The sequence below is a fragment of the Taurulus bubalis genome (genome assembly GCF_910589615.1).
Source record: "Taurulus bubalis genome assembly, chromosome: 3".
NCBI lineage: Eukaryota > Metazoa > Chordata > Actinopteri > Perciformes > Cottidae > Taurulus > Taurulus bubalis.
Genome location: NC_136591.1, coordinates 18256385 through 18268683, shown reverse-complemented (window position 1 = coordinate 18268683; position 12299 = coordinate 18256385). Strand labels below are relative to the sequence as shown.

The 12299-nt window shown below is 43.5% G+C and overlaps 1 protein-coding gene across 1 annotated transcript in view; it reads right to left on the bottom strand.

The window, feature by feature from the left end:
• The window catches only part of col12a1b (collagen, type XII, alpha 1b), a gene marked incomplete at its 5' end in the record, with an annotated part of 114167 nt that overhangs the window by 93245 nt on the left and 8623 nt on the right, over window positions 1-12299 (bottom strand). The window contains 8 exons of the mRNA XM_079214682.1: window positions 315-587; window positions 2920-3195; window positions 3275-3553; window positions 6262-6864; window positions 7236-7526; window positions 8143-8316; window positions 10578-10742; window positions 11569-11832. Of these exons, the coding sequence (XP_079070808.1) occupies window positions 315-587; window positions 2920-3195; window positions 3275-3553; window positions 6262-6864; window positions 7236-7526; window positions 8143-8316; window positions 10578-10742; window positions 11569-11832 (2325 nt within the window). The remainder of the gene's footprint in view (window positions 1-314; window positions 588-2919; window positions 3196-3274; window positions 3554-6261; window positions 6865-7235; window positions 7527-8142; window positions 8317-10577; window positions 10743-11568; window positions 11833-12299) is intronic.

Sequence of the window (12299 nt, the reverse complement as noted above, 5' to 3'; positions counted from 1 at the left end):
GCTTCTATACAACCAGAAGAGTCACCCCCTGTTGGTCAGTAGAGAGAATGCAGCTTTAACACATGAAGCATAGACTTCTATACAACCAGAGGAGTCGCACCCTGCTGGTCAAGAGAGAGGATGCAGCTTTAAGACATAAAGCATTGGCTTCGATACAACCAGAGAACTTGCCTCCTGGTGGTCAAGAAAGAGAATGGAGCTTTAAGACATTAAGCATAGACTTCTATACAACCAGAGGAGTCGCCCTCTGGTGGTCAGGAGAGAATTTGAGGAGAGAATGCATTTTTCATATAACAGAAATGTAAGTTGTCTACCTTCTAGCGTGGAGCCCTGCCCCTCCAGGGCGTCGCCCGGGCCGGACGGGTATCGTGCGCTGATGGAGATGTCGTACTGGGTTCCCGGCTGCAGGTTCTTGAGGAGGGTGGTCCTGCTGTCTCCTTTCACCGACACTTCCTTCCCGGGGCCGCCGGCGGAGGGTTTGTACGCCACGCGGTACTGGAGCACGTTCCCTGGTGCCGGCTCCCAGGAGACCTTCATGGAGGACGCGGTCTCGTCGAAAACCCTCAGGTCGCGAGGGGAACCCCGGGCTGAGGAGGTCGGGAACAAGGTCAGGGGTCGATCAATAAATCCTCAAGTGTTTGGTGTTTTTGGAAGATATAGATATTTGATATTGATATTAGATTTAAATTCTTAGATTTCGTGTGATATAATTTGTCATTATCTTTTCATGGTTACACTCGACTGAAGATCTGTGTTTCATAATTCAAACAATAAAAAGCATGTAGCAGCGGTTGTCGATCTTTCTTTGCGTAACTTGAGAGGAACGACCGACACCTTCAGCTGCTTCCAGATCATTGTACCTTTGTTGGCCTTTTTTTTAATTTATTAAGCATTTAAATTAACTAAAGATTTATGTAACTTAATCAAAATAATTTGAAAAAGGATAATGTCTGATAACAACACATATATTTCTCCATACTTATGTTATAAAGAATATGGGCATGGATTATTAGTGATCCACAGACAAATGGTGGATAAACAGGCCTAATAATCACGAATCCTGTCCTTTACTGGATGAAACGTGGATGAGAAACATTCTGCGTGAGATGTCCTTGACCAGGACACTGAACTCCCAGTTGCTCCAGTTCGTACTGGGCGGCTACCAGGACGTGCATCAGTGTATTTAAAATAAAGAGGTGAGTGGGAGCATGAAAAGTTTTATTGTTGACTGTGTGTTTTTAAGTGAACGGTACTTCTGTTTCTTCCCCATGTAGTTGTCAAAACATTAAGGAAAGAAATGTGATTTCCCAACCGGTATGTTGTGCCAACACAAGACTTTGTGGAAAAAGGCTGCAAGCAAAAATGGGCAATTCATGAATGCCTCAAGGCAATTCATAGTTCTGAGATAAAGTCATGTCACAGTAAACATTGTAATGGGAAAAATAATGCAACGGGGAGAGGGGAGCCAGCTGGGTGTTTCATGTCAAAGAGGTGCAAGCTGGGATCAATCCCGCCTCTTTTTTCTGTATAAAATCAGCTCCTCCTCCTCTTCCGACTGACGTAGCTGGACGAACCGCACGCTCAAATTTTGTTGCCACGGGAAACAGCAATGCGATTTGTTTATTTCCGTTCATTTGGCTCAAGGTTGACGTTCCTCCAGGAGAGAGATCACCAAAGTTGAACTTCTCCGTTAAGGCCCTGCTCCCTTGTTTAGCACCTCCTGGCCCACCTCCAATTCCCAGCTTTCCTTTGCTTTTGCATGTGTTTTCATTCCTTTCCCTGTAAGGCCGCACAGATCTGACGAGGAGCTTGACAAGTGGCAGGTTGCACTAACACTGCAGGGTAGGAGTCAAGGATGTGTGGACTCCTGCAGGCTAGGAGTCAAATATGTGTGGACTCCTGTAGGCTAGGATTCAAAGGATGTGTGGACTCCTGGCACTCAGGACTTTTTCTTTCTTTTTCTTTTTTTTTTTAAGGAAAGCAAATGCCACATGACAGATGGCGAATTTAAAAAATAAAATAAAAAAAGTATAAATACGTATTTTCACTGTGGACTTGACGCAAATAGACGAAAAGAAAGAATGTTTTCATAATCCACCGTTTTACATTTTTTCAGTTTTTATAGTTTTTATTGTCTGAATGATCTGAAAACACCTGATGTGGATCAATAACCACGAACATTGAACCTGACCAGTGAGTTTTACATAATTTAATGTGATGTGTTTATGAAATAACTATTGTCTTTAAGAATTTATTTTAAATAATTTACTTTTTTGGGGCTTTAAATTAAGGACGTTGCCCAGCTGGAGTTCCAGAGTTTGTGAATCTCCCTCCTCCTCCAAACTACTCATGTTGCAGGACACTTTTTATGACAAAATTATTATTTGAAAAAGGTTTCAAGAAAGTTCTTCTGATACAAGAACCTTATTCTGAATAATACTTCAGACTTAAAATGTTCTAATAGCGTACATTTTCAATGATTTTGTAGCGTACATTGTGTTGCTTTTGCTTGTTTCATCAGCGTTGGCACTACATTTTCCATCATGCATCATGCTCTGGCCGATGCAGGTGGTGTAATGTTGCCGTGTATCACACCGTTTGTTTTTTCTTTCTAACGTTGGTCACATCTTGACGAGATCTGAGGTTATAAGCAGTTTATGTTTCTACAATAAATGCTGAACAGATTTATTGACGTTTCTGCTCGATGGACACTGAGAAACCGCTGACACGAGAAACAGCAACGCACTCCGAGTCCAGTAAGTCCAGTAATATTTCAATGACATACTCGGTCGGAGGTTTTCACATTAACACATTGTGAGATTTTTGATGCAAAAAACCTCCAAATATTTTTCGCTGGGGGAATCATCATGTGCCAAATAGTGCTCTCTTCTAATCCATAAAAGTGTAACAAGCGGTCACCTTCTTTGGTGGTGCCGTCCGTCTGCAGCCGCCCTCCGGAGCCGGACCTGTATTCGGGCGTGACGGTGACCCGGTAGGTGGTTTTCGGTTGCAGCTCCTGCAGCACGGTCGTGGTCTCAGGGCCGGCGGTGGTCGTCTCCAGCCTGGAGCTCTCGTCCCCCGCGGGTTCGTAGGTCACCCGATAGCGGGCAACGTCTCCCGGAGCCGGCTGCCACGACACCCTAAAGCTGCCCGCGGTCTCCTCGGATACTCTCAGGGAGTGCACGGAGCCGAGCTCTGCGTCGACGGCAGGGGGTTAGTTCTCGTTAGCGGCCGCTTCCGTTTAAACACACACTCATGCACACGGTCCACATACCTTCTGACGTGGTCTCGTAGCCGGTCACGGGCAGGCTGTCTCCCTTGTCGTACTGAGCGTGGACGTTGACTTCATAGCGGGTGAGCGGGGCGAGGTGGGGCAGGACGGTGGCGAGCGTGGCCCCGGGCACCGACATGGACACGTAGTGGCCGTCCTCGTCGTCCGCTGGCTTGAACTGAACCAGGTAGGACTCCACGTCGGTGGCGTCGATCTCCCAGGCGGCCCTGAAGTTCCTGGAGCCAACGTCTGAGAAGGTGAGGGCCCTCGGTTGGGTCAAGCCTGCAGGGAGAGGCAAGAGGAGCAAATAAAAGACCCGCACATCCAACTACAAACATAAAAGGAATCAAAATAGACTAACTAATTTGTCTTCAGAGCGTTTTTTGTGTGTGTCCACAGATTTGATGTCCAATGGGAGACAGTTCCAAAGTTAAAAGGATTTTAATCGAAAACTCTGAAGAGATTTTAATCTAACAGGACAAATCCTCTTTTTACTCATCTTAATTTATGGAGGACGATAGAGAAACATTGAATGAGAATCAACAGGACTAATATTCAACATCTGAATGCCACTCAGATACAATAAAAAACACAAGCAAAAACTTGTTTATCCATAAACCACCAGACATTTGGATAATTTATTATTTATTTAACACAAAATAAATCACAGCTCAAACCGACTAGAATGTTTTAAAGTAGCACAATCAGATGTCATGTCTATGGGCGTCCTCTTGAAAAGTCCTCCTGTGGTTTACGGTCCACGGTGGTTGACAGTTATCTTTCAGGGTATTTTCAGTGAGCCCCATGAGCCCCTTTCACACTGCGACCCTGAACACATCTAGAACCCAAACACCCGAGGGTCATTCAGGGCCGACGCCAAAATCGTCAGACAGGTTCAAGGAACAGCAAGAGACTCTTTGTTTTTGTTTCGTGTCCCGCCTCCTGGGCGCTCTAACCGGACGCCGTACTGTGTAACTGTGACTCTGTGACTCTGTACCGTGACTCTGTAACTCTATACTGTGACTCTGTAATGTGACTCTGTACCGTGACTCTGTACCGTGACCCTGTGACTCTGTACCGTGACCCTGTACTGTGACTCTGTGACTCTTTGTTTCTGTACCCTGACTCTGTGACATAAACCACATGAAGGAATCCACGAGGCCTTAACAAAAGATGTGCAATGTACAAACCTGACAGATCATTCAGACTACATGAAGAGCTACGGAGCCGGGACGGCGCCGCTCCTGCACACTTCTCTCTGTTGACATAGAGTCATTATTATATAAGAATGATATAATCGCCAGTCGGAGCCGGTGTGAGTCACACTCTGTGCCTCACACTCTGGCAAACCTGGAAGCTCCTTTTGGCAAAGTAGATAGAGTGATTAATATTCCACGTTAAGTGGGTGAAACAGCATTTTGCGAGATACTCCTCTTGCTTGTTTAAACTTGACGACCAGATGTTCGGGGTTGGGCTAACGATTTCGGCACAAAGAATGCATTCACACAGTCTTTAGTCTGCGGATACGTGACGGACCGTCATCTGGTGCTACGACTGAGTTGAAACAAACGCAAAGACGTCTCTGCTGCAGACACCATTTGACCCTTTTCTAATATTTCCACATGCAGGAACTCACTCTGCCCTTGAAAGATCAAAAGGTGGACATGTGTTTAACACATTGAGGCGAAGAGGAGGCTCGGATGAAAAGAAACAGACGGGAGGAGTGACATGAAAGTACGCTGGAGCTGCTGTGTATTCTGTTACACGCTAGACTCCAACATCGGACTGCTGCAGCAGTTGATCGCTGAAATGTTGCTTTGATCACTATCAATGCTCCAAATCATAATAGTTGACTGGTTGTGAAGTCAAGTTAATTTGAGTCTGATGAAAAGCATTCATCAATGTTCAGAGTACAAACACAAATAAATGAAGAACAAGGACACTCTAAGGCGCTCTCTTTTTAAACAATTGACATTATAATTTGCCACTTGATGCCGAAACGCGTCACATGACTGTGATATTATAGTAAAGGCCTATACATTTTTGAATGAGGGAACCTTGGCGTTTTCTTAGTATTTATTTTTTACACGTACCTTCATCTAAAGAACACCTCAAAACAAACTGTATCCGAGTACGACCCAAACATCTTTTTTTATATAAATAAAGTATATTTTGCATCATCAATAAACATTTGAGCTCTCTATGTTTGATGATGTTATGCTGAAGAAACTGTAGTTTAAACCAGCAACAATTCCAAAATAATTAACATGTGGAATTAGCAAGATAAATTAATGTAAACTCATTCATATGCACTAAATTATATAAAAACTCTCCTAATCAACGAGCATATTTCTGTTCAAACAGCAAATTTAAGAGTTATTCTCAAAGCCATTTTAAGTCTTCAGCTCACGTGAAGAGAATAAACAGTATGGTGCTCATTATTTCATACATCTGAGTTCATGCTAAGCTAGCTTGTGACATAAAGGATGCTAAGTATTAGCAACTTAAACAACTATTCTCATACTGAACAATCTTTAACAGGAGAAACTGCTCTCAAAATATGAATAATATAATGTCTGACTGCCTTACTCAGTGTGACCATAACTGGAATGTGACTATAGTTTTCACCAATATAGTTAAAAACACAATCCAACTTGAGTTAAAACTAGTAGAAAACAGGCAACATTCCTCAGTATTTATATTTTTCATTACATTTTTTTTACCGAGTAAGAACCAGAAAATACCTTGTAATTCATGTGTACTGCAGTCTAATTCTGCATAAAAGAAATATCTTTTTTTGCTTTCAATATGATTTGGTTTTCGTTTCTGACTCAAACAATGTAACAGGAACGAAGCCAGAATCTGACACACCAGAATCAATCAGAACCATTCAGAACCAATCAGAACCAATCAGAACCAATCTAAAGCAACCCTAAAGCAGCAATAGAGCGCCCCGTCGTCAGCATAGCGGATCACAGATCACTACTCACGTCTCTGCTTGATGATGCTGAGCTCCTGCTCGATCCTCAGACAGATGGACTGTGTGAGCTCTTTGGAGATCCTCTGGAAGGCATCAAAGTCCTCCACGGTGTACACGTGGGTGTCGGTGGGCTCGTTGGCGATGGCCTCCAGCTCTGTCCGCACAGCGTCTTTGACGCCCACGGCAAAGATCTCCACGTCGGCGTTCCTCAGCTTGGTGGCCGGCTCCTGGAAGGCGTCGGACGACTTCCCGTCGGTGAGCAGGATGTTGACACGGGGAACGTTTGGGCGCGCCCCCCTGGAGGTCTGGAAGACCTTCTCTCTCACATAGTTCATGGCCCGGCCGGTGTTGGTGGAGCCACCGCGGTATGGGAAAGTCCTCACGGCCTTGACCATGGCGTTCAGGTCGTGGTGAGTGTTCAGGTAGAACTCGGTGTGGGGGTCCCGGCTGTACTGGACCAAGCTGATCTGGACCTTATCCTGCCCAATGTCGAAGGTGGTCACCAGCACCTCCAGGAAAGCTCTCACTTTGGCAAAGTTAGCCAGACCGATGCTGTAGGAGCCGTCCACCAGGAGGACGACGTCGGCCTGGACATCCACGCCGAGAGAGCACTCTGTTGGGAAGAACACGAAGCAGAGCGTTACCTGACTAGCTCCAGACAGCACATGGAATATATCTCTGGGTGCTCACAAATGTTATACTCTGAGCCAGGGGAGAAGAGTCGTAATCCAAGATTCAAGTCATAAATTTTGGTGTTTTCACTTCACTTTACAAGGTTGCTTCAACCTGCAGTGGATGGCTTGCTCATATAATACTTCACAATCGGATTTAGCAATAAGGAAATACTCATAAATCACCAAACCATCACAAGCATCAGGACTTTGAGAAGACGTTATTGAGATTTTTTTTTCTTCCCTAAATTGAATCTAATCCTTGAGAATATAAATTTTTTGGGATATTAACTATTTGAGGATCGTTCCTCACCCATTGATACTTTAACCGGAAGCGTCTTCTGCATGATGGTGACAGGCTCACTGGACGTCAGGCCCCTCAGGGCAAACAGGCTGATCTGGTACTCCGTGTCCGGAGAAAGGGCTCGGACCACCACCGAGGTCTGGGTCGGGCCCACGTAAAGCTCCTGCTGCCGGATGCCGGCCATCATGGGGATCATCTTCACCTTGTACCCGGAGCACTCTCCCACAGGGGCGTCCCAGGCCAACCGCACAGACTTGGAGGCCACCTCCAGGACCTGCAAGCTGGAGACCGGCTCAACCACTGCAAGAACCAAGAATCAGAGTTATGGGAGTTGTATCACGATCTCAGTGTGCAATTACACTTGTGTGTTTCGGTGGTGTTGGTGCAGAGCAGGCGAATATTTAGGGCTCGTAACTTTGCCTCATAACTGAAAAAACTAATATAATCAGATAATTTCATAGTCTGATAGTTTGGAAACATGTTTCTGTGTTTTCTCACTGGGACTTGAGAAGAGAGACACCACTGTTAAATCTGTAAAATATAAAAATAGAGCCGGCCGATGGTTAGCTTAGCATAAAGACTGGAAACAGGGGGAAACCGTTAGCCTATATGTATGGATCTAACTAACTATATAAAACATGTTCATAAGGGAGATTTAGAGGTGCTAGTAGTTGGATTGGATACACTTGAACAGAGCCAAGCTAGCTGTTTCCCCCTGTTTCCAGTCTTTATGCTAAGCTAAGCTAACAAGCTTCATATTTAGCGTGCAGACATTGAAATGAGAGTGGTATCCATCTTCTTGTAAAACTCACTACAGGAACGAAAAAAGAACTCCAGCTGTAATATGTCAAAGGGACGAAAGATGAGGCGTTGCATTCAGATTATAACATTATGACATCATGTGTTTACATCTCACCTTGCTCTCCGCTGACGTACGTGGAGAGCTGATCGTCGACGGCAGCGCACACCTGAGTAATGAGCTCCCTCTGCACATTCTTGATCTGGTTGAAGTTGGCGACATTAAAGACGTGACCTCTGTGAGGCGTGGAGGCCATTAGCTTCATCTCCTCTTCATCTGCCTGCTGGATGCCTGGAACGCATTAAAAGGGAAATTAACCAATGAGAGCCACTGGGATCCACTCACTTCCTGCTACATTTGGGGACATTTCTGAGCTGTAAAGACGTGTAAAGGTCCTCCGGCTGAACTCCCCACCGATCCAATGCCTCCACTTTTATTTCACTCTTGCTGGAAAGCCTGACGGCATGAGCACTACATTTATGGAACTGCAGTTTTACGATCCTATTTTCTTTATTAGAGCTGAGCGCCTTTACAGAATACAGTTTATAGAACGAGAATGTTCTGATCATGAGGCTCCAGCGTAAGACCAGTAAGACCAGTAAGACCAATAAGACCAGACTCCTGCAAGCCTGAGCCCAGAGTTTATTTCTCACGCGTCTGGCAGTCAGCTCATTATTTACTGGCTGTTGTTGTTCGAGCTGTCAATCACGACACAACTTCTCCTCGATCAGATAAGCACAACCAAACATTAACCTCCGTTACACATCTCCCTGTAGACGCCATCATCACATATCATCGTTAATATTAAACAATTATCTTTTCTTTGACTCCAACACAGGAGTCAGGAACTTCAGGGCAGTTCTTCACTCGACTTCTTTCTATTTCTGGAGAGTTTGTACTTTTCCTGCACATTTCAGAGAGAAATAATCGCAGTTTTACTCAACAATTTATTTTTCTGATTAATACTAATTAATTTAGTTAATTTTAAATAAAATATCTTTTTTTTCCACTTTTTTTCTTCTCTTTTGTTCATCACATATCTGAAGAAGCAAAAACTAAACTCTTCTCTTCAGTATTATTATAATGTACTTTACTGGTTTTAACACTTTATGTATTTCACCATTGATCAATGATCTATTTTCACTGTTTTAAAATATTTTACACCCTTTTAATCTCAGACACTGAAGGTCTGTTTCTGTTAATAAACTGCTTAGTGACCTGGGAAACGTATGTAAATAAGAAATAAGAGCAGGAACGAATTGTTTATCCCTGATAGAGTCTGATGAGTTGTTTATTTATAAATATATCAGAAGGTTATAAAACTATATCTCATTTTCTGACATATTGCCATGAAATATTTTTCATAAATACTGAAGTATTTCAAGTCCAATAGAAATAGTTTTCTCTCCTGTGTTTAAGAACATGTGAAGATAAAAGGTTTTGTCAGGATGATCTTTTTAAATTCCTTAAAACAGGTTCAAACAGCTTTTGCTGGTGAATAGTTTTGAGCCCAGATGGAGGAAAACAAGTGTTAAATAAAAACATGTCAGAAACGTTTTACCTTTTTTTTTGTCTATTACTCTATTACTATTGAGATCAGACTCAGAAGACGGATTTCTTAGATTGTTTTGGCCTCTCAGGGCATCTGTAGAATATCACTGTTGACCTGCAGAAATATCACGACCTAGATGTCGGTGACTTAAATCAAAATGTAGCTGCCGTCTCTACAGAAACCCACTAAGACTCTCATGCTTCTCTCAGCGTTCACCCGTCTCCGCCGCCCGTAGAGAGGTTGTTATTGTGATTGAACCGCCAGCCCTCCTCAACACCATGGCGACGGCCCACTTCTGTTCCTGCATCCTCGGTTCGTGGAAACTCTGACAGCGGAGCGTAAACACACATAAAAGCTGCCGTCGCTCGCCCGTAACGCGCACAACGCAGGAATTTCCTCCGCGGACGCTTTTGGTTACCTGTTGTTACCTGTCAAGTTGTGTGTTCTCCCCTCTTGTTTTCCCCTCAGGTCCAAATCTGTTAATTGGTTGCCACCTGTGAAGGCCAATCAGCGGAGTGGGACCATTTTAATAGGAGGAAGCTGGAAAAGTTCGGGGGCAGCCTGTCTTTCTTACTATGCACCCACTGACACTGCTAGGCGTGAAGGTTTTTGGTGAGAGGTATCTAGGTAAGTTTGGGGTACCCTGTACATTTGTGCAAGCACGTAGGTACTTTGTGTCTAGAACATTAGGTTATTGGTCGGTGCTCCCTCTGTACTTGTTTTGGTCGATCATTTTGAGAGAAGCTTGTGAAGCCATCTTGCTTGTTTCCTTTCTAGAGGTAGTCAGCCAGGCCTAGTTTTGTTATCCTGGTTTCTATTTGTTTGGCACGACCACAACAGTCCCAACCTCTCCCACTTCGTGAATAACCTTTTGTTTTGCTAGCCACAACCAGTTTGAATAAACATTGTTTAAAACGTTACTCCAACTTTCTTAAAAGCGCTTGATTGCGAATGGAGAGTGAACGAAGTGGAATGTGATGAACATGATGAACGTGTTTACCGAGGACGAAGACCTCCACCCCGCTGCTCCGGAGCCGCTTGGCGTGACGCTCCACCGGATCCTCAGACCGGCCGTCCGTGACGATCAGCAGCACTTTGGGGAATTCCTTCCTGGCACCGGCCTGCTCGGTGAAGCCGCTCTTCAGGACGAAGTTGAGGGCGTCGCCTGCAGCAACGGGACAGGTTATGGTTATTAAATATGACGGACAATTCTTTATCGGAGTCGCTAAATTATGAGGAGGATGTGACCACAAAACCACGAAGAAATAAACATTAAGTGAAGCATTAATGCTGAATGCAGAATAAAAACATTTTTATCTCAATCTATCGTGCTGAAACTGAAATATTAACAGAAGAAATGTGAAAATAATAATCAAAAGATGTACTATTTGAACGGTATTATGAATACCCAGCAGACATCTTGATTCACCTTGAGTCTACCTGAGATTTTTATTTGTTGTATATTCACTCCATCCAGTTTTCCTAGAGCTCTTCTTTCTATATTTATCATAATTTTCTTAAAATCTCGTCTGAATGACATGGAAATGTTTTAACACGGTTAAAGAAAACACACACAGTGATGTGTGTGGTGTCATGAGTTGAGTGACATGTGATTTGTTTGAGGTATTTACATAACCATAACCATTTGAAAAGCCATTTATGTCCATTAGTTGGTGCAAAAAGGTGAAAGAAATGCTACGAGTTTTGTGTGCGACAAGACACCTTCATGTAGCGTATGTTGTACGATCAACAGGTATTTATATTGAAAAAATGTTTTAAAAAAATATATATTTCAAAGAAAAAATTCATGATTTACTGTTTGCTTCACAAACAAGAATAAAAGTACCCCAAAAATATGGAGTAGATTTGTTTTTAAAATGTTCAATCGAAAATTGTAAAAAAGGTATTAATAAAAGTACAGTAGTATAATATAATAAACTGAGGTGAAAATAATAAAAGCTTGAAGACATTAAAGGACATCAGGTTCGTACCTGTCTTGGTGTCTCCTCCCTTGTACGGCAGCGAGCCGATGGCGCGGAGAAGCTCCGGTCGGGTCAAATGTCGCTTGAGGTCAAACTCTGTCCGGGCGTCGCTGCCGTACTGGACCACGCCCACCCGGGTCCGGTCTGCTCCGATCTGAAAGGCGCCGGCCACCGCCGAGATGAAGTTGCGTACATATTTGAAATTGGGCCGGCCGACGCTCCAGGAGCCGTCCACCAGAAACAGCACGTCGGCGATGGTGCTGAAAGAGCATTCTGGGTAAAAGAGGGAGGGGCAATAAATAGACAGAAGTTTTAGAATTAACAGAAAACATGAGGACACTTTTGAAAAAATAACTTTAAGTTACATAAAATCTACTTTTTAAGTTTGCAATGGGACAGAATTTTTCTTTAAAGACTACAATCGCATCAACGAATGGATCAATAGCCATGAGATTTAATCAGAGATTCACGGTCCCCAGGGGATGAAGTTTATGCAAAGCATCCACCATGTCAACCTCCCTAAAACCTGTGTGCAATACAAACAAATTAGCATATACTTTATATGTGGAATTTGTATTTCATTTTTTGAGCACTAGCTTGAATTTTTGTATAAATGGAAGGTTGTATTGCATAAACGCAACCAGATCTTGACAATAATGTGATCAAAAGAAATCAAGGGTTTTGCAGAATTATACTTTATACATCCTCAAAGTACGGTTTAACCGCACTCTGTTGGTGGA